At 48.0% G+C, this 23,504-nt stretch overlaps 1 protein-coding gene across 1 annotated transcript in view; it reads left to right on the top strand.

Moving 5' to 3' along the window:
* Window positions 1–23,504, top strand: part of LOC124776418 (solute carrier organic anion transporter family member 4A1) — a 552,725-nt gene that overhangs the window by 482,001 nt on the left and 47,220 nt on the right. Inside the window, exon 7 of the mRNA XM_047251412.1 lies at window positions 896–1,094. Within this exon, the coding sequence (XP_047107368.1) occupies window positions 896–1,094 (199 nt within the window). The remainder of the gene's footprint in view (window positions 1–895; window positions 1,095–23,504) is intronic.

Here is a 23,504-nt window from a genome sequence, read left to right as displayed (position 1 = left end):
CATAGTTAGTTCGGAAGGAATGGAGATTGTCTCTTAGGAAGGTTTATAGTGACACTTTATCCGCTTTTTTAAATAAAATTATTTTGGGTTTGCTTCTGATGGATTTGGAAGAAACGGTATTGAGCCTAGCTACAACGACCTTGTGATCACTAACCCCTGTATCAGTCATGATGCTCTCTATTAGCTCTGGATTGTTTGTGGCTAAGAGGTCAAGTGTGTTTTCGCAACCATTTAGAATTCGCGTGGGTTCGTGGACTAACTGCTCGAAATAATTTTCGGAGAAAGCATTTAGGACAATCTCGGAAGATGTTTTCTGCCTACACCGGTTTTGAACAAGTATTTTTGCCAACATATCGAGGGAAGGTTGAAGTCCCCACCAACTATAACCGTATGAGTGGGGTATTTATTTGTTACGAGACTCAAATTTTCTCTGAAATATTCAGCAACTGTATCATCGGAGTCTGGGGGTCGGTAGAAGGAGCCAATTATTAACTTAGTTCGGCTGTTAAGTATAACCTCCACCCATACCAATTCGCACGGAGTATCTACTTCGACTTCATTACAAGATAAACCACTACTGACAGACACAAACACTCCACCACCAATTCTGCCTACTCTATCTTTCCTGAACACCGTCTGAGACTTCGTAAAAATTTCTGCAGAACTTATTTCAGGCTTTAGCCAGCTTTCTGTACCTATAACGATTTCAACTTCTGTGCTTTCTATTAGCGCTTGAAGCTCAGGGACTTTCCCAGTACAACTACAACATCTGAGGCATCGAGCCTCTTAAAAGATATGAGCTGTAAGAATAAAAAAATATCTGTACCTCACTGAGAAGTATGAGGAGACTGGACCTGAGGTGCAGCGACTGCAGTGAGGAAATGTCTTTCCGCAGGCCTGATCACGGTGCCGGCAGGCGGCGGCGGCACCTTCCTGGGGGGCTACCTGGTGAAGCGGCTCAGCCTGCACTGCGCCGGCATCATCAAACTGTGCGTGGCAGCCACGCTGGTGGCCGCCGGCTTCACCGCCTGCTTCTTCCTCACCTGCCCCAACCTGCGCTACGCGGGCATCACCGCACCCTACGCTGCAGACAGGTCAGTCCTACTATCTACATGCTTCTTCCTCAGAAGCCCCAACCTGCGATATGCCGGCATCACTACACCCTATGCTGCCGACAGTTCAGCCTCCAGGCATAACTACCTTACTTCTTCCTCATCTGCCCCAACCTGCGCCGTCTGTTTCAAAAGGTCAGTTAACTGTGTGTACCTCCATAGTACTCACTGCTTCTTCCTTAGCTGTCCCAACCTGCTTTATGCTTGCATCACCATGCCCTATACCACAGACAGGTGAGTCCACTGCATATACTTACCCGTCACCTACTTCTTCCTCAGTGCCCCAACCTTTGCTACGCCAGCATCACCACGTCCTATGCTACAGAACATATAACTCTCCCACTTCTTCCTCACCTACCCAAGCCTGCTTTATGTCTGCATCACCGTGCCCTGTGTCACAGACAGGCCGGTCCATTGCATATACCTACCTAGAACCTGTCTGCTTCTTCAACAGCTGCCCCAACATGCTCTATGCTGCAGACAGCTTAGTCCACTGTGCATACCTCCATAGTTCTCACCTGCTGCTTCCTCACCTGCCCCAACCCACATTACGCCCTGTAGCGCAGACAGGCCAGTCCGCTGCGCATACCTACCTATTACCTGCCTACTTTTTTCTCAGCTGCCCCAATCAGCGTTACTCCAGCATCACCGGCCCCCATCCTGCGCGCAGTTCCGTTCTCTGGTATGCCTACCTACTGTCTGTGTACTTCTTCCTCACCTGCCCCAACCTATGCTATGCCAGCGTCGCCGCACGCTATTCTGCAGACAGGTCAGTTCCACTGTGCATACCTCCATAGTATACATCTGCGTCTTCCTCATCTACTCCAACCTGTTTTATGCTTGCATCACTGCGTCCTATGCAGCAGACAGGTAAGTCGTCTGGGAAACTTGCTCACTACCGTGCCGGCTCCCCTAGACCACGGGTGCTCTCTGGGAATGGCATGTCTCACTAATTCAGATAACTGATTAAGATCCCTAGGTAATGATTTATTTACTAAAACACCAATAATGTCAACCCCCTGCTCTGTACGGACACCTTACCCCCATGATAGCAAAGTATCCTCCTTTCCCAACAAATCTCTCTTGTTTCCCAGTTCTTGCTGGTCAATATATCTAATTTACTCTTTCGCAGAATACGCCTATGCCATAAACTCTTGATCTTGAACACCCATATATGTGTCTTGTATCTCCAGCTGTCACTGTCATTATTATTTTACTGTTATGATTATTATAAGTTCCCATTTGAGAGCGTTGCTGCAGCGTATATGCGACGTAGCGCGACTCCGATGGGGGTATGTAGGTAAGGGATTAGCGCCGCATTCTTGTGTTTTCGACGTGCGTTTGGTAAACTCGGAAATTTAGACTATGACGACGTTATTACCAAATGCGTCCAACAGCATGTTGGTCCTGTTTGGACGCATTTGGTAACATGCTGTTGGACGCATTTGGTAATAACGTCGTCATAGTCTAAATTTCCGAGTTTACCAAACGCACGTCGAAAACACAAGAATGCGGCGCTAATCCCTTACCTACTTACCCCCATCGGAGTCGCGCTACGTCGCATATACGCTGCAGCAACGCTCTCAAATGGGAACTTATAATAATCATAACAGTAAAATAATAATGACAGTGACAGCTGGAGATACAAGACACGTATATGGGTGTACAAGATCAAGAGTTCATGGCATAGGCGTATTCTGCGAAAGAGTAAATTAGATATATTGACCAGAAAGAACTGAGAAACAAGAGAGATTTGTTGGGAAAGGAGGATACTTTGCAGTCATGAGGGTAAGGTATTCGTACAGAGCAGGGGGTTGACATTATTGGTGTTTTAGTAAATAAATCATTACCTAGGGATCTTAATCAGTTATCTGAATTAGTGAGGCATGTCATTGCCAGAGAGCACCCGTGGTCTAGGGCAGCCGGCACGGTAGGTCAGCACGTTGCCAGCACTATAGCTCAGCGTGCTGGGTCAGAGGGATAGCTGCCCTCTGTAATAACAAATTGAGTTAATGGATCGACGATCAATTTGAATAAGCGTCATGGGACATCCGCACCGAACAAATAGAACGAAGAACAACGAACAAAATGAGATTAAAAAAAGAAGGGTAGCGTCTTTCATTAGTAATCAAAAACTTTCTTGGCCCGCCGCGCGTGGTAGCCGCGGGTTCTAAGGGGTCTTGTCACCGTCCGCGCGGCGTCTTCCCGTCGGAGGTTCGAATCCTCCCTCGGACTTGCGTGTGGCTATCGTCCTTATTGTAAATTAGCTTAAGTTAGATTAAGTAGTGTGTTGGCTTAGGGACCGATGACCTCAGCAGTTTGGTCCCATAAGACATTACCACAAATTTCAAATTTCCATCCTTGGTCCCGGGTTCGAAACATGCCACCGCTCACATTTTGAATAAAAATCAGTATTGGCGGTCGAAGACTTCCGGTACAAGAAGTCACCCTCATTCTGCCAACGACCTTGTCAAAGAGGGCGGATGAGCGGATAGAAGTTCAGGGCACTCTCTTGTCCTTGGGATAGCAAACTGCCCGTAAAGACGGAAGAATTAGCAACCATCAATGGCCTGAGGATGCAGAAGGCAATGGAAACCACTGCATTAAAGTCAGGTAACGTGTACCCACAGGACATGTGGCCCGCAATTGAAAAAGTGTCGTGATGATCTGTCCATTGGTAATAGAGTCCAGAATAGTCCTCTATTCGGATCTCTGGGAGGGGACCGCCAGGAGGGAGGTGACCATGACTGAATCAGCAGCGAAAGGATAACGTTCTACGAGTCTGGGCGTGGTAGAGAAGCTAGAGAATCTGAAAAGGGAAATGAAAAAGCTCACTCTGGATGTAATAGGGGTCAGTGTAGTGAAATGGAAAGAAGACAATGATTTCTGGTCAGATGAGTATAGGGTATCATCAACAGAAGCAGAAAAAATGGCACATCTAGAGTAGGATTCGTTATGAATAGAAGCGTAGCGCAAAGAATGTGTTACTGTGAATAATTCAGTGATAGGGTTATTCTTATCAGAATGGGCAGCAGACCAACATCGACAACGATAGTTCAGGTATACATGTCGACGTCGCAAGTTGAAGAGATAGAGAAAGTATATGAGGATATTGAAAGGGTAATACAGTCTGTAAATGGAGATGAAAATCTAATAGTCATGCGGGACTGGGATGCAGTTGTAGGGGAAGTAGTAGAAGAAAATGTTACAGGAGAATATGGGCTTGGGAAAAGGAACGAGAGAGGAGAAAGACTAATTGAGTTCTGTAATAAATTTAAGCTAGTAATAGCAAATACTCTGTCGAGTAATCACAAGAGGCGGAGGTATACTTGGAAAAGGCCGGGCTATACAGGAAGATTTCAGTTAGATTATCATCGTCGGACAGAAATTCGAAATCAGATAGTGGATAGTAAGGCGTACCCAAGAGCAGTTATAGACTCACCTCATAACGTACGAGTAGTAGTGATGAAGAGTAAGTTGAAATTTAAGAGATTAGTCAGGAAGAATCAACACGCAAAGGAGTGGGATATGGATGTACTACGAAATGACGAGATACACTTAAAGTTCTCCAAGACTATAGATACAGCAATGAGGAATAGCTCAGTAGGCAGTACAGTTGAAGAGCAATGGACATCTCTAAAAAGGGCAGTCACTGAAGTTGGAAAGAAAAACATAGGTGTAAAGACGGTGACTGCGAAGAAACCATGAGTAACAGAGGAAATACTTCATTTGATCAATGGAAGAAGGTATTACAAAAATGTTCCGGGAAAGACAGGAATAGAGAAATACAAGTCGCTGAGGAATGAAATAAATAGGAAGTGCAGGGAAGCAAAGACGAAACGGCTGCATGAAAAATGTGAAGAAATCAAAACAAATGATAGTCGGAAGTATTGACTCAGCGTATAGGAAAGTCATAATAACCATCGGTGAAATTAAAAGCAAGGATGGTAACGTTAAGAGTGCAACGGGAATTCCGTAGTTAAATGCAGAGCAGAGAGCGGACAGGTGGGAGTACATTGAAGACCTCAACGAGGGGGAAGATTTGGTTGATGTGATAGAAGAAGAAACATGAGTCGATTTAGAACAGATAGGGTATCCAGTATTAGAACCAGAATTTAAGAGAGCTTTGGAGGACTTAAGATCAAATAAAGCAAGAGGGATTGATACCATTCCATTAGAATTTCTAAAATCACTGGGGATAGTGGCAACAAAATCACTAGTCACGTTGGTGTGCAAAATTTGAGTGTCTGGCGACATACCATCTGACTTTCGGAAAAATATCTTCCACACAATTCCGAAGACGGCAAGAGCTGACAAGTGCGAGAATTATCGAACCATCAGGTTAACAGCTTACGCATCCAAGTTGCTTACAAGAATGATATACAGAAGAATGGAAAAGAAAATTGAGGATGTGTTATGTGACGATCAGTTTCGAATTAGGACAGGTAAAGGCACGAGAGAGGCAGTTCTGAAGTTGCGCTTGATAATGGAAACAAGGCTAAAGAAAAATCAAGACATGTTCATAGGATTTTTCGAATTGGAAAAGCGTTCGACAATGTAAAATGGTGCAAGATATTCGAAATTCTGAGACAAATAGGAGAGACAAAAAAGGAGAGACTAGTAGTATACAATGTATACAGGAGCCAAGAGGGAATAATAAGAGTGGATGACCAGGAACGCAGTGCTCCGATTAAAATGGGGGTAAGACAGGGATGCAGTCTTTCGCCCCTACTGTTCAATCTGTACATCGAAGAAGCAATGATAGAAATAAAGGAAAGGTTCAGGAGTGGAATTAAATTAAAAGTGAAAGAATATCAATGATACGATTCGCTAATGACATTGCTATCGTGAGTGAAAGTGATGAAGAATTATATGATCTGCTGAATGGAATGAACAGTCTAATGAGTACAGAATTTGGAGTGAGAGTAAATCGAAGAAAGACGAAAGTAACGTGAAGTAGCAGCAACGAGAAAAGCCAGAAATTTAACACCAGGATTTATGGTCACGAAATAGATGAAGTTAAGGGATTGTGTTACCTAGGCAGCAAAATAACCCATGACGGACGAAGTAAGGAGGACATCGAAAGCAGACTAGCACTTCCAAAAAGGGCATTACTGGCCAGGAGAAGTCTGTTAGAGGGTAATCCCAAAAATAAGGTCTCCTATTTTTTATAGGTACAGAACTCTGTTTGTGTGGCAGTTGGTCACACTTCACGCGCTGTGTGTAAACATGCGCACGCCGCGCTGAGGCGCAGTCTTGGCTTGGCAGCCGTTGAGAATGGAGCTCCCGTTGGATGGTACCGCCAAGTGCAAATTGCGCGCAGTTATTCGGTTTTTGAACGCAAAGGACACTGCGCCGATTGAAATCCATCGCAAATTGACGGAAGTGTATGATGAGTCGTGCATGGATGTCAAAAATGTTCGTAAGTGGTGCAGAGAGTTTGCAGCTGATCGGACCGAAATTCACGACGAACAAAGGAGCGGGAGACCGTCAATTTCTGAGGAGGCAGTGTTGAAGGTTGAGCAAAGCATGCGTGAAGATCGGCGGATCACCCTGGATGATCTCTGCCCGTTGGTTCCTGAGGTTTCCCGAAGCACCGCTCACAGAATTTTAACGGAGACATTGAACTACCGGAAGGTGTGCGCAAGATGGGTGCCACGCATGCTGACTGAGGACCACATGCGGCAACGAGTTGATGCTTCCCGCGCACTTCTTCACCGCCTTGCAGCCGAACAGGACAACGTTCTGGACTCAATTGTCACGAGTGACGAATCCTGGGCCTACCACTTTACGCCAGTGGCGGCATCCTTCTTCGCCAAAGCCGCGGAAATTCAAACAAACACAGTCTGCCGGTAAAGTCATGACAACCCTTTTTTGGGATCGGAAAGGGGTATTGTTGGTTGACTTTAAACCCACTGGGACCACAATTAACGCTGACAGGTACTATGAAACTCTGAAAAAAGTCAAACGGGCAATTCAGAACCGGAGAAGAGGAATGTTGAGCAAGAGCGTACACATTCTCCGTGACAACGCTCGCCCACACATCGCTCGGCAAACCGTTTCAGTGGAACATAATCACTCACCCACCCACCCACCCACCCTATAGTCATGACTTGGCACCCAGTGACTCATCTGTTCCCTAGGTTAAAAGAACATTTAGCCGGAAAGCGATTCAGCTCTGACGGCGAGGTGGAAGAAGAGGTTCGTAACTTTCTGAACAGCATGGCGGCGAGCTGGTATGACATGGGCATACAAAAACTGCCACAGCGTCTACAAAAATGCATCGACAGAAATGGTGATTAGTCGAAAAATAGCTAAATGTTCAAGCTGTAAAGTGATGTAAACCACTGTAGAAATAAACAGGTCTATGTACTTTAAAAAATACCCTCGTAGTACCAAACGTTGGCCGTGAGGAAGAAATTTCTGACAATGTACCTTTGCAGCACAGCATTTTATGGACTGTGGGAAAACCGGGGTAGAGGAGAATCGAAGCATTTGAGACGAGGTGTTAAAGACGAATGTTGAACATTAGGAGGGCTTGTAAGGTAAGGAGTGAGGAGATTTTGCGCAGAATCGGAGAGGAAAGAAATATGTGGAAAACATTGACAAGGAGAAGGGACAGGATGATAGGACATCTGTTAAGGAATCAGGAAATGACTTCCATGGTACTAGAGGGAGCTGTAGAGGACAAAAACTGTAGAGGAGGACAGAGACTGGAACACATCCAGATTATAATTGATCATGTAGGTTGCAAGTGGTACTCTAAGATTGACACAGGAGAGGAATTCGTGGCCGGCCGCATCAAACCAGTCAGAAGACTGATGACTCAAAAAAAATCATTACAAAGTGAGGTTTCTGGTTCTGAAAAGGACTTCGGGAAGACGGCTGTCTTATGGAGTGGGATAGAAAGGATGTTGTTCAGACATGAAAGAGTGTACATACTATATTGTCCAGACAAGAGCCTGAAGGTCGAAGACAGATATGAGGCACCGTATGTATTGATAAGACGTCAAAGACGGCAGAGAATGTGTAGATCTCCGTCCGTGAATAGGGTAGCCAAGCATAAGACGGTGAAATACGATCAAAATGTCGAAGGGCATTGATAAATTGCACACGAGCGTTTATCACCAGTTCTAGACGCCCTGAAGTTTATTGAGAAAGAGCTTTCAAGATAACACCGTTGTAATGAACGACTGGAGGTATAATCGTTTGTACATGTTTCATTTGCTGGTCGAAAGGGAAAAGCTTTATATATTTTTGTAGGGAATGGAGAGATGCTGATGACTTCTTGCTATTTGTAGTTACACGTATTTGCTCAGGTGAGCGCCACTGCCGTTAGGAAAATGGGGAGGGGAGGAAGACGAGGATTAACGTTGTGAATGGAGGGGGAATGAAAAATGCAAAGGCAAGAGCAATGATCACGAAACATAGTAAACCAGATTCGATGTTCACTAAATCACACCGCTTCCATAGGTCTCTTTGCTAAATGGGTGACTTCCTGTTTGTTCTGATTTTTCGACGTCTGGTGACAGAACTGATACGTATCCTGTGCTGTGATACGGATTTTCCACATTACATAGCCGAATAACATAAAAGCATTTAAATTGCGGAAGGGAGATTGTTGTGGACAGTCTACCGCAGTGATTCGAACCAGGAGAGAAGATTAAAAAGAACAGTCGGTCGGTAACTTTGCAGACTAAAAAAAGGAAAAAAAAACTGTTGTTGGAATATTAAAATCTATGAGGTCTGATTGGGTGTCACTACCAGGAAACAGCAAGTATTGGGATTCGAGTCTAGAGTGGTACAAAGTTTTAATTTGGCACAAGTGTTCGAGAAAAGACATCTAGCCATAGGAAACAAAAACCGAGAAACCACACCTGCTAAGAGACAGCGCGATCGAGCCGGTGTAGTTAGGACGTATGCTGCCAGACAAGCTACAAGTTTTCCACAGGCAGTGAAATCAGAGCCACTCAGGACATCATGGAAAAATGTCATTTTGCTTCTCCTTTAAGAAGAGTTCTGAGCAGTGCGTGGTTAATGGTAATGATGGTGGGTACTCGTCTCACTGAGCACAATAAAACACCCAGGAATTATGCTAGACAGCTTATCGTTTAAGTAACGTCTGCAAACGATTGGCGAAGTACTGAAAACACACAACATCATCCAAAAACTGAAAATGTCGATTCAGAATTCTTTTCTTCGCTTACCGTTTTTCTCTCTTGACGGTTATTGCGTCCCAACTTGCCCGGATATTCTGCACACAGAAAAAGCGGTAGATGCGTAGTTCAATACTACCGTGAAACTGATACTACTTGTTATGCCCACGCTGCATTTTAGTTAATTGTAGAGGGAAATGAAACAATAAGAAAGGGTTCTGAAAAGGGAAACAGAGAGAAGATGGCGTACTTGACCGTAGCGAATAAACAAACGAAGTCTAACATTTGCAGGAACATAATCGTGGTTTTCCTTGCACAGAACAGCCGCACATATCAGCCGAGAAGAATTATATAGCGTAATTAAAAGTTTCCTTCGCCGGGGTAAGAAGACGCTGACGAAATTGAGTCTATTAAACCGCCAGTACGGAGCTGCTAAGTTCCCAGTGACAGATGCGCCCTAAGAATAACACGAGACTAAATTAAAGTCATAAACCAAAGGAGCCGCCATTGTCGCATACGGAATTAAAGCAGGCCTCTTCAGGTACTGTACCAGCCGCGGCGCGCAGCGTGCCAGGCAATCTGCATTAAACAGCCATATTTTCCGGGCCAAGCCGGGGATAATTTCCGACAATTTCCACCGCAATCTACGTAAGAAAACACACAACCCGACCACTCTCGCTATGCAGATTTCCTTAATAAATTAAATGAGACAGACTTAGCAGTTCTGTAGAAGATTGTAGGGAGAAGCAATTTTTTTTTTACTTGATAGACGTGCTAAGAGGGATGAAATCTGGAATGGGGTATCATGTATGGATATTAAAGTGTCAGCGCTACTGGAAATCGCTCATCAATTGAATCTGGTTACTTTTGAGTTCTGCGAACGTGAGTACCGGGTGATCAAAAAGTCAGTATAAACTTGAAAACTTAATAAACCACGGAATAATGTAGATAGAGAGGTAAAAATTTACACACATGCTTGGAATGACATGGGGTTTTATTAGAACAAAAAAAAAAGGTTCACAAGATATCCGACAGATAGCGCTGGACACCAAAACGTCAGCGACTGCGCATGACAATTGTGTATAAAAGGAGCTGTAATGAGAGAGACAACGACATCTAGAGGGTTGGATCCCCTCCTTCGAAAGCGTCAGATTGCAAAGCCTGGGCTACTCTCAGGGTGGAATCTCCGTCTTCGAAGATAGTGTGTGTCTGTCTGTCTGCTCGCTGCTGTCGCTGTTCGTTCGTTCGTTCGTTCGTCCGTCCGTCCGTCCGTCCGTCCGTCCGTCCGCCTGCTGGCTGTCCATCGCCGTCGTCGTAACCGCTGCCGCTGCCGCTGCCGCCGCCGCCGCCTGCTGTTCGTCCGCCTGTTCGCCGCCGACGCCGACGCCGACGCCGACGCCGACGCCGCCTGCTGTTCGCCGCTGCCCATCGCCGACGCCGACGCCGACGCCGCCTGCTGCACGTCCGTCTGTCCGTCGCCGTTCGTCTGCAATGAGTACTCCCACCTCCACCGTCATCTACACCTCCCCCTCCCCCTCTCCCACAGTCACTTCCTGGAGTGCCGCCTCTGGCCTCCCTCCTTCCACCTCCCCTTCCCTTCCTCCACTTACCCACCCCCCTATCTCCTCCCCTGCTGTATACCCACACCTCTACACCCTTCCTCCAGCCTCCACACCCTCAACAGCTCCCACTACTACCCCCGCCCTCACGTACGCCTCTGTTGCCGCCTCTGCTGCCGCCCCTCAGGTGGTTGGCTTCCCCTCTCTCACCGACCCCGTCGCTTCGTCTTCTGCATCTCCCGCACGCATCACGTTGCGCCGAGCCACCATCGCCACCACTGAACCAGCTGCTTCTCCCGGTGCCTCCACTACGCCACAGGGATCTGCCACCCGCCACCTCCCTCTCCTCCCCGTCCCTCTCCCCTCCTCCCAGCCTCCAGTCTCCAAAAAACCCCAAAAGCGCGTCCTTACCGACTCTGCTCCCGCCACTTCCCACAAAAAATCAACGCCACCTCCCCCTCCCCCTCCCCCTGCCGTCACCATGGACACCACCCCTCCTCCTGCCACCCCTACCTTGGCCCCCACCCTCCACACCTTTGTCCTGTCCACTCCCGATCCTAAGTTCCTCGACGCTCGTACCCTCACCAAGGAAATACGAAAGTACTTACCTGGTGCTCCCATCTCCCAACTCATTCCCCGCAGGGACTCAGTCCTTATCAAGTCCCCATCCCCATCATTTCACACAGACCTCCTGCGAAAACTCCCACGAGTTATGTTTGGCCCCCACGCCTCTCTGACACCCTTCCTTTCCGCTTCCACTCCTCGTCAGCCCCAGCCTCCCCGTCGCCCCCCCACCTACACCGCTGTGATCACCAAGCTCAGCCCGGTGATCACAGAGGATGAAGTGTTGGTAGAATTGAACTCCCACCCGGACTTGGAAATCCGCTCTGCTCGCCGTATCCACAATGCCTCTGGTCCCACCTACCTCATGCGGGTATTCTCAGAGTCCGCCCCGTCCATAGACCATCTCCTCACCCAGGGTGCCCTGATATACCACCGTCGCCACCCTGTTGAATCCTCCAAATCCCCTCCCCAATCCTACCGTTGCCAACGGTGCCTGATGTACAATGACCACCTGACTCCCAACTGCAAAAACCCCCCCACCTGTCCCCATTGCAAGGCCTCCCACTTTCTCAAGAACTGCCCCAACCTCGCTGCTCCTCCTTCCTGTAATACCTGCAATGGCCCCCATCCCACATACTCCTACAAGTGTAAAGCTAAACCCCCTCCAGCCACCCCTGAACTTACAGTCCCAGTTCGTCCCGTCGATCCTCCTGTCCATCCTAACAATTCCCTCCGTCCACCCCCCACGGCCGAGGACATCATCCGGTTCATTACCGTTGTACTCCAAAACATTCACCCTTTTCAGCGCCCGCACACCTTCCAACAAATATCCCTTGCTGCTCGCTCTGTGTTCCACCTGAACACCTTCGCCACTTACTCCCACAACCAAGCCCACTTCACCTTCACCCGCCTCGACACCCTAGTTTAAGTCTCTTCCCTTCCCTCTCTTCCCCCCTCCTTCCCGTCATGGCGCGGCACGAGTCTCGCATCCTCTTCCAGAACATTCGCTCCTTCCGCTCCAACAAATACCTCCTCATGCACACCCTCTCCCACCACCAGGTCGACACCTTCCTCCTGAATGAAACCTTTCTCCAGCCCCACCATTCTGTCCGCTCCTCCCCCTATATCCTCCACCGCACTGATGCTCCTGGTCCTCGTGCGCAGGGTGGAGTCGCGATTGGCCACCTTAAGCATATCCCCGTCCGGCCACAACCTCTCCTCAATGACCCCACTGAACACCTTATCCTTAGCGTCTTCTTCCCCTCCCTCACCATTACCTGTGCCACCATCTATGTCCGCTCCACTGCTCCTCTTCCTTATGACTTCATCTCACACATTGATCACACCTTCTCCACCTATGTGATTGCCGCCGACCTCAACGTCCCTAGCCGCACTCCTGCTGCCCTTCGGCGGTGGCATCAGTTCCTCTCCACAATCCAGGGTGACCTTGTTCCCATTCCCCAGCACACCCGACCCGAAAGTAACACCACCCCCGATGTTGTCATTGCCTCCGCCAACCTCCTTGGGCGTATCACTGTCGCCGTCCTTGACCCCACAGGTAGCGATCACCTCCCTGTCCTTCTCACCATAACGTCTGCAAACCGCCCCCCTCCAGCTCCGCAACCTGCACCCCCTCCCAAGGTCGTCCATGACTATCGCCGTGCCAACTGGGCTGCCTACCGGGACTCCATCTCCACCCAGGTCGAAAGCCACCCTCTTACCTATCGCCATCCTGACGACATCATCCGCGCCTCGTCCTTCCTTCAGACGGTAATTACTGACGCCGTGGAGGCCCATGTTCCTACTAAAACCATCCACCCACACCGTCCCACTCTCCCTCCGCGGGCTGTCCTCCTCCTCCGTGAATCCCGCCGCCTCTATCGCTCCTTCCTCCGCACTCGTGACAGGGATACACTCCAACGCCACCGGCAAATACAGCGACACGTACGGAACCTTATTACAGCAACGAAACGCCGGGACTGGCGCCAGACCTGCACACGACTCAATGCCACCCTCCCTATCAACTCCTCCAAGTACTGGTCTGCCTTCCATCGTCTTACTGGTTCCCTTTCCGCTCCCCACTACCCCCTTCTCCATAACGATCGCCCCCTTCCAGACAACCTCAGTAAGGCCAACCACTTCGCTTCCCACCTTTCCGAGGTCTTCTCCATCCCCGATGATCCCCACTTTGATTATTCTCTTTTCCCCACCGTCATGGAACGTGCTGATACCTCAGTCGCTCCACTTGCTCCTAGTCTCCAGTACTTGGGGCAGTTGCCCCCCTCGGACGTCAACACTCCCATCACAGCACAAGACATTAAACTTCTCCTCCAGTCCAAACGCAACACGGCCCCTGGTCACGACTGTGTCACCTACCGTCACCTTCGAGAAAGCCCCTATTCCTTCCTAACTGTCCTCGCCCATCTCTATAATGTCATCCTCTCTACTGGCTTCTACCCTGACCTGTGGAAGACCTCCCGCGTCCTCCTCTTCCTCAAACCCAACAAACCCCCTTCTGCCGCCTCTTCCTATCGTCCCATCTGCCTCACCTCCGTCTTCAGTAAGGTCCTTGAATCCATCCTCTCCCACCGTATCCATCGGCACCTTGCTCAACACCACCTCCTCCCCCTTACCCAGTGTGGCTTCCGACCCTCCTTCTCTGCTGATGACCAACTCCTCAACCTTGTTCACCTTCTGTCCCTCCAGCTCAACTCCCGTCGCTCCGCCATTTTTGTTTCCCTTGACCTCCAAAATGCCTATGACCGTGTATGGCATCCCGGTCTCCTCTTTAAACTCCAAACCTACGCCCTGCCTATCAATTTTGTCCGTCTGGTCGCTTCCTTCCTCTCGCACCGTCCTTCCTATGTCGCCCTCCACAACACCAACTCCCGTATCTTTTATCCCACGGCTGGCGTCCCCCAGGGTTCTGTCCTCTCCCCTCTCCTTTATCTCTTGTATACAGCTGATATGCCCAAGCCACCCCCACCAGTTCACCTTCTCCAATATGCTGATGACACCGCCTTCCTGGCTCTCTATCCTACCCTTCAAAGGTCTCAACGTACCCTCCAAACCCACCTTAACCAGTTCACCACTTGGTGTAACCAGTGGCTCCTCCGTCTCAACCCCTCCAAAACCCAGGCAATCATCATAGGCCGTACCACTCGCTCCTTCCGCCTCCAAGATTTCTACCTCACCCTTTATGGTCGTCCTATCCAACTCACCCCCACCCTGAAATACCTTGGCCTCACCCTTGACCGACACCTCACCTGGACCCCTCATCTCCTGACCATCCAGCAGAAAGCCCATTCCCGCCTCCGCCTGCTGAAACTCCTGTCCGGCCGGACATGGGGATTGCATCCTTCTACCATCCTCCACACCTACAAATCCCTCATCCGTCCTATCCTCTGTTATGCCAGTGTCGCCTGGATCTCCGCCCCCACCCGCTTTTACAAGGCCCTCCAAATCCTTGAACGCCATGCGCTCCGCCTTGCCTTCCGTATCCGCCTTCCTTCCCCCACACGGCTCCTGTATGAACTGATCCCCTTCCCCCACCTCCTCTTGTTCCTCCAACATCTCCGCATCCTTTACATTGTTCGCAGGGTTGATCCCCCCCACCCTCTGGTTTCCTCCTTCCTCTCCACCCCCCGCCCGTTGCCGCGCCTCTATCGCTGTATCCCTCCCTCTCTCCACCTCCACACCCTCCATCTCCTTCATCAGGGCAATTTCCAACGCCTCCCCCTCCCGGATGACGAACTTCGCCGTGACATATACCCTTCCTTCCAACTATAATCCGGCCTTGTTCCCCCCCCCTCCCCAGGGCCCCCTTCTCCTCTTTCCTCCTTCTCCCAGAGCGGATTTTCCTCCATCCCCCCCTCCCCTGAGACCCTGCACCCCATACTTGCCTCTCTCCTTCCCACATCCCTCCCTACCTGGCCCTCTTCCGAGCGCCCCCCATTTCCCCTCCCCCATCTCTTCCCCTCCCTCCCTTCTTCAGGTCTCCCTCATCTCCTTGAACCTGGCAGATCCTCTGTATTGATCAACATCAGTGTGCCACGTCAGTGTTGTGTTTCGTGCTTTTCTCGTGTGCGTCAAGAGGTGTGATTTTAATTGTGTGCTGCCTGGAGGTTCGCCGTCAGTGCTACGCTGTGTGCTATGCCAGCCGTCGACACCTTTATGCTCCAGTCATACTGTGCCTTGTGTTTCTTTTAATCGTCGCAGTGTGTGGCCTTTTGTGTGTGCTACTTTTAAACAGTTTTTTATCTCCATTTTACAGTCACCCCGTTTTTTGTATATTGCCTTCCATGATGTTCTCCCTTTTTATATCTATGTTCGCCTTCTTCTCTCCTTTGCTGTTTTTAAATGTCTTCTATTGTTTTGTTCTATGTCTTTCGGCTGAAGAGCAGCGCATATGCTGCTGCCAGCCCGCCCCGATAGGGGAATTGAAATACAATAAAGAAAAAAAAAAAAAAAAAAAAAGAGAGACAATCAGATGCGCCAGCAGTCGCAGCATGTTGACGTTAGCTTTTAGTGAAGCTGTATTATCAGAATGGGGAATGTGCTAGTTCAGCGTTACGATCCTATCACCATAGAAAGGGGATTCGATCGGGTAAAGGTCCGTTGACAAATAAAGCTGTGGCGAGAATGATTTCGAAGCTCGAAGCCACGGGTTGTTTAGACGATAGACCCCGTAGTGGCCGACCGAGCACAAGGCGTAATGCTGCTGAGACAGTTCAGGAAGAAATGGAGACTGTAGCGGGTTCGTCTATGCACGGGGAAGTCAGCGCTCGTGCAATCGGACGTTGCATTGGCATTCCATACGCCACTGTTTGGTTGGCACTGAGGCGTACCCTCCGATGCTATCCGTACAAAATCCATCGGCATCATGAACTGTTACCTGGCGATTTAGTGAAGCGGAGGGCATTTGCGGTGTGGGCGTTTCAAAAGATGGTGGAAGATGACGATTGGTCGAGTAACGTGTTGTGGACCGACGAAGCTCATTTCACGCTCCGAGGGTCTGTCAACGCCCACAACTGCAGAATTTGGGCTACCGAAAATCCTAAAACTGTCGTGGAAACTTCATTGCTCGACCAGAAAGTCACGGTATGGGTTAGATTTACCACATCTATTGTTATCGGGCCTTTTTTCTTCGAGGAAATGCGTGATTCTGGTTTTGCAACTGCTACCGTGACGGGTGAGAGGAACGCCGATATGTTACAGAATCGCATCATCCCCATCCTGGTTGATAAACACCTGCTGGAACGTACGATGTTTATGCAGGATGGCGCTCCACCGCATATTGCTAGACACGTGAAAGATCTCTTGCGCACGTCGTTTGGTGATGATCGTGTGCTCAGCCGCCAGTTTCGTCATGCTTGGCCTCCCAGATCACCAGACCTCAGTCCGTGCGGTTATTGGCTTTGGGGTTATCTGAAGTCGCAAGTGTATCGTGATCGACCGACATCTCTAGGGATGCTGAAAGACAACATCCGACGCCAATGCCTCACCATAACTCCGGACATGCTTTACAGTGCTGTTCACAACATTATTCCTCGACTACAGCTATTGTTGAGGAATGATGGTGGACATATTGCGTATTTCCTGTAAAGAACATCATCTTTGCTTTGTCTTACTTTGTTATGCTAATTATTGATATTCTGATCAGATGAAGCGCCATCTGTCGGACATTTTTTGAACTTTTGTATGTTTTTGGTTCTAATAAAACCCAATGTCATTCCAAGCATGTGTGTAAATTTGTACCTCTCTATCTACATTATTCCGTGATTTATTCAGTTTTCAAATTTATATTGACTTTTTGATCACCCGGTATATTGTATGAGGGGAGATCAAAAAGTTTCCGTTTGAGGCTGTTGTAGGGTTGTTTGGTTTTCAAACTAAAAATACGGGAGATTTTGGAAACGATGACCAAAATAGTCCCATCGCGACATGATCGACATGATTTACCTTTACGAGGCCATTATAGACATTTGCACACAAACATGTACGCAAATAATGAGTGTTTCCGGAAAGGTTTACATATTGACTCCTTTCACAAAACGGGTTGAAAATTAAAGAGAATTCGTCATTGTAGATGGTACTTAAGAATAATTAAAACAATTTTCATAGCATTAAGCATAATTTCGTATTTACCGTAATATTTAATTACAGCAACTTTCATTGTTGATAAGGGAACGATAATCTTTGCGTGATACGGAGATCTTAGCGTAAATAATCAATAAATAAAACTTTGTGAAACACGAGGGAAAATAATATCAAACACGTAAAAAACGTGAGATGGGTGAAACACGGGAAAACCCGTAAAATATGGGAGACCTGTCGAAAATACAGGAGGAAATTGGGTAAAATACGAGAGAACCCTTAAATATGGAAGTCATAGCAACCCTAGGGCGTTGCTGCGGTGTATGTACAGCATAGCGAGACTCCGATGCGGGTATATAAGCATCGACATGCAGTCCAGAGATTAGTGTGACATTCGTCTCTTTCCGACCTTGTTGTGGCAAATGGTAAACATTAACTATGGCGACATTATTACCAAATGCGTCCAAACAGAACCAAGTTGCTGCTATTTCTTGGCTTAACGCGGGACAGACACTAGTTGAAATCTATATCTATACACGTACTCCGCAAGATCAGTACGGTGCGTGGCTGAGGGTAACCTGTGCCACTTCCAGTCATTTTCTGTCCTGTACCAAGCGCAAATAGAGCAAGTGGAAAAAAACTGTCTATATGCCTCCATACAAGCCCTACTTTCTCGTATCGTCGTGATCCTTACGCGAAATGTAATCGTTCTGCAGTCATCTTCAGATGCCGGTTCTCTAAATTTTTTCGGTAGTGCTCCTCAAAAATAACGTCGCCTTCCCGTCCAGAGATTCCCATTTGAGTTCCCAAAGCATGTCTGTGATGATACGTGCGTGTTGTTCGAACCTACCGGTAGCAAATCTAGCAGCCCGAATGTCTCCATACCCGTACACGTCCATCCGCTCAATATAACTTGAAGCGAGACTCCTCCGACCAGGCAACATGCTTCCACTCATGGTCAGGCGAGGCGTAAAACTTTGTGTCGCGCAGTCATCAAGGGTACACGAGTGGGCCTTCGGCTACGAAAGCCCATATCGATGATTTTTCGTTGGATGGTTCGCACGCTGACACTCGTTAATGGCCCAGCATTGGAATCTGCAGCAATTTCCGGAGGGGTCGCACTTCCGTCACGTTGAACGATTTCGGGCCGCAGCGATGTCGGAGATTTGATGTTTTTCCGGATATTCACGATACTGCCCGCCGTCCATGTGGAGCACATATTGGTCTCACCGCGGACTTTTAGTACTCAGCCACAGACAATTGATTTCGTCAAAGTGTACGGGCCTGAAGATGGCGTTGACGCAACGGGGTTGGGTTGGGTTGTTTGGGGAAGGAGACCAGACAGCGAGGTCATCGGTCTCATCGGATTAGGGAAGGATGGGGAAGGAAGTCGGCCGTGCCCTTTCAAAGGAACCATCCCGGTATTTGCCTCGAGCGATTTAGGGAAATCACGGAAAACCTAAATCAGGATGGCCGGACGCGGGATTGAACCGTCGTCCTCCCGAATGCGAGTCCAGTGTCTAACCACTGCGCCACCTCGCTCGGTGTTGACGCAACGTCGAAACTAGTAGCCAAATAAATATAAAATCTTAAGTACAGCTGGAGGAGTTTCATTTTTAATAAAAATCGTGAAATAGTCGTATGGGAAAATCCCCACTTCATCACTACCTCGTAGATGCTGTGTCCCACAGCTCGTACGCCGACTATAACACCTCGTTCAAAGTCACTTAAATCTTGATAACCTGCCATTATAACAGACACTCGTTGTCTTATATAGGCGCTGCCGATCGCAGCGCAATGTTCTGGCTGTTTACATACCTCTGTACTTGAATACAGTTGTACCAGTTTGTAAATTTGTGGTAAGGTCTTATGGGACCAAACCGCTTAGATCATCAGTCCCTAAGCTTACGCACACACTCATGCCCGAGGGAGGAATCGAACCGCCGACGGGGGATCCGCGCGGACCGTGACAAGACGCCTGAGACCGCGCGGCTGTACCAGTTTCTTTGGCGCTTCAGTGTAAAAATGCGATAGTAGTTACGCAAGTGTTTTCACAAGTTATTATAAACAGTATATCTTTGCAAAAGTCAGCGAAAATTTCGGTGGCCTCTATTGAACGCGAGAGTACGAAAAACAGATTTTAACAAAAATTATGTAGGATACGAGCAATGTGCTGATATTCCATTTAAACCGAGCATTTCACACACGAATTCGTAAGTAATAAAAAATAGACACGAGTCCACAGAATACCATACGACGAAATCAGTCTCTGTATCATATGAAACAAAAACGAATATGGAATAATATGCCTCGCCGAATATTACGGATGAGAGCAAACATTAAGCCGGCTACGAGCCTCATATTTACATAGCAGTTCAAAGAGTGCAATTCGCACAAGAAGGTCGTAATCTGGAACATAATTTTCACTTGTAACAGACAGACGATCGACATTGCAATATTGGGTTTTACAAATAAATACACTTTACCGTCAGACAACTAGATCCCCCCATAGAGTATAAATAAAAAATGTTATCATCCAGTACTCGTATTTCGAAAAGCAATAATACGGATTTCCGCGCCATACTTCTCGTATTCAAAGTTCACTGCTACGCCACTTGGAGCGCTGGTGTCTTCTCTTTCCGTGTCGTAACACGGGCCTTGCACTTCTGACATTTTCGTATTCTCGGTAGTGACTATACACGTTAGATTGTGACGTGTAAGGGTCGTCTGTCGCGGAGGCCCATGTTTAACAACGTGCGCTTAGCGGCGTGCTCCGAAACACTTGCGCTCGCTCCAGCATTGCACCCTGTCGTCAGATCTGCCACAGCTCGCAACCTATCCTGCTTTTCAGAGTGGACAAGCCTCAGAACTACACGTCCTGTTGTGAGGCGTGGACGTACGACACCTTGTCACCTATTCATAGTTTCACCGTCTTTCAGCCACTTTCCATAGATGTTCCCCACACTTGCACTTAAATATCCGGTCAGCTGTTTCCGAGAAGCTCCTTCCCAGGCGCCGGGCCTATATAACGATCTGCCCTTTATCAAAGTCACTTACGTCAGTGCACTTACCCGTTTGCGTGGCACCCGTATCGTCGCTAGAATGATCCGCCATTCGCTCTGCCCCGCTTACATACTCTCCTTACAGCGCCGTTTGCCTCCACGCCACCAGGCGTCATTCAGAGTCACAGTGGGCAGTGGTCATATTGTTTTGGTTCATCAGTGTAAAGAAGAAACGTAGAACCCGTACTTTCAAAAATACACGCATCAAAAAATGTTTTGCATCACCCCGGTTCCCAGAACGGAAGACAGCTTTGACTGTGGGTATTGTATCCCAGACACAGTCCCTTTGACTATTCAGAAACATCACTAAACCCGCCCAAAGATGTAAACAACCATTCATGAGCAGCGCCTATTAGACGGAAGGGGTCCGACAGCCGATCAATTCCAGCCATTCCACCAGAAAGGAGGTACACGGCTCATGCCTAGACGGTCAGTACCGTGGTTCGACCGCGTCCGCATTGTTACTTTGTGCCAGGAAGGGCTCTCAACAAGGGAAGTGTCCAGGCGTCTCGGTGTGAACCAAAGCGATGTTGTTCGGAAACGGAGGAGATACAGAGACACAGAAACTGTCGATGACATGCCTCGCTCAGGCCGTCCAAGGGCTACTACTGCAGTGGGTGACCGCTACCTACGAATTATGGCTCGAAGGAACCCTGACAACAACGCCACCACGTTGAATAATGCTTTTCGCGCAGCCACAGGACGTCGTGTTACGACTCAAACTGTGCGCAATAGGCTGCATGATGCGCAACTTTACTCCCGATGTCCATGGCGAGCTCTATCTTTGCAACCACGACACCATGCATCGCGGTATAGATTATTCCAACAACATGCTGAATGGACTGCTCAGGATTGGCATCAAGTTCTCTTCATGGATGAGTGTAGCACATGCCTTCAACCAGACAACCGTCGGAGACGTGTTTGGAGGCAACCCGGTCAGGCTGAACGCCTTAGACACACTGGCCAGCGAGTGCAGCAATGTGGAGGTTCCCTGCTGTTTTGGGATGGCATTATGTGGGGACGACGTACGCCGCTGGTCGTCAGGGATGGCGCCGTAACGGCTGAACGATACGTGAATACCATCCTCCAACGGATAGTGCAACCATATCGGCAGCATATTGGCGAGGCATTCACCTTCATGGACGACAGTTTGCGCCCCCATCGTGCACATCTTGTGAATGGCTTCCTTCGGGATAATGACATCACTCGACTAGAGTGGCCGGCATGTAATCCAGACATGGACCCTATCGGACACGCCTGGGAGAGATTGAAAAGGGCTGTTTATGGACGACGTGACCCACCAACGACTCTGAAGGATCTACGACGAATCGCCTTTGAGGAGTGGGACAATTTGAACCAACAGTGCTTTGATGAACTTGTGGATAGTATACAACGACGAATACAGGCATGCATCAATGCAAGAGGACGTGCTATAGGGTATTAGAGGTACCGCTGTACAGTAATCTGCACCACCACGTCTGAAGGTCTCCCTGTATGGTGGTACAACATGCAATATGCGGTTTCATGGGCAATAAAAAGGGCGAAAGTGATGTTTATGTTGATCTCTATTCCAGTTTTCTGTACGGGTTGCGGAACTCTCGGAACCGAGGTGATGCAAAACCTTTTTTTGAAGTGTGTACAAATAAGCAGTGGACCAAACAGTTCGTTCTTTTCCTAGACGTGGCGCAAAGAAAGTTCAAGGAACAGGTGCTATGAGCAGCGTCAGCTCTAGAAATAAACTTTGTTAGCGCCGAAGGAGGTAGCGCAGTGGGAAGGTTCTGGATTGCCATAGGCAACAGCAAGGAGGAGGGGGGCGCCCAACACATTCTCTCCTCGGAATCTGGAGTTCAGAGCTTTTATCCGTATTTATAGTGGATATCCATCAGTTCTGTGCGATATAATAAATTTACGATATTTTGACGAAAACTGACGATTTTGAGAACCGTGGCTGTGATATTATAAGGTTTTAACTGAAACAGCAACCAGCCACAAGTATGGTTTAAAACCAGACCTATTTCGGATTTCTTACAAATCCATTTTCAGATGGTTGCTATAGTTTTCGTTCCTGTCTATCCTAGTGCAGCAAACTATTAACGAATACATATCGAGGCCGCAGCAGGAAAACAACGAAACCTGTGACAACCATCTGAAGATGGAAGGAATCCGAACTGGGCATCGTTTGATTCAACTTTCGTCCGTAAACCTTATTTAATAAATTTTTTGTGTTACCTATAATATTTAGTACTTATGATTTGAGCCCGTATCTCGTGGTCGTGCGGTAGCGTTCTCGCTTCCCACGCCCGGGTTCCCGGGTTCGATTCCCGGCGGGGTCAGGGATTTTCTCTGCCTCGTGATGGCTGGGTGTTGTGTGATGTCCTTAGGTTAGTTAGGTTTAAGTAGTTCTAAGTTCTAGGGGACTGATGACCATAGATGTTAAGTCCCATAGGGCTCAGAGCCATTTGAACTTATGATTTGATATGTCTCGAGAATAATTTATATATTAAAAAAAACCAAATATTTTAAAATCTACACCACCAACAGCGCTCCACAACAAGTGTGCCCTCTTAAGGGAGTGACTAAACCTCTGTACGGTTATACCGGTCATCTGGGAAAAACGCAGGAACAGAACATACAAACATACCACATGAAACTATTTCTTACACAACATGTATACGGTTGGGCATGTTTTTGAACAACATATTTTTTCCAGAATAGGATGTATGGACTATTACAAGGATTCAGTTTGGTCAACTGTAGTTTGATTCGAAGTTTCCATGGCCGGTGTATTCAGTGGTTAGCTATGCGGCAGCTTTAGCTGAAAACTCAAAACATCAACAGCGGTGTGTAGGTTGGAAACGTCTGCGTGTCCGTACCTGCAACTTATGTTTCAGTACTCAATTTTTACAGAAATCAGATAACTGTTATGAAATCGAAGTATACGGAAAAGAAACAGTA

This window comes from Schistocerca piceifrons, chromosome 2 (assembly GCF_021461385.2).
Source record: "Schistocerca piceifrons isolate TAMUIC-IGC-003096 chromosome 2, iqSchPice1.1, whole genome shotgun sequence".
Taxonomy (NCBI): Eukaryota; Metazoa; Arthropoda; class Insecta; order Orthoptera; family Acrididae; genus Schistocerca; species Schistocerca piceifrons.
Note: the sequence above shows the minus strand (reverse complement) of the source record. Positions and strands in the feature narration are given on the sequence as shown.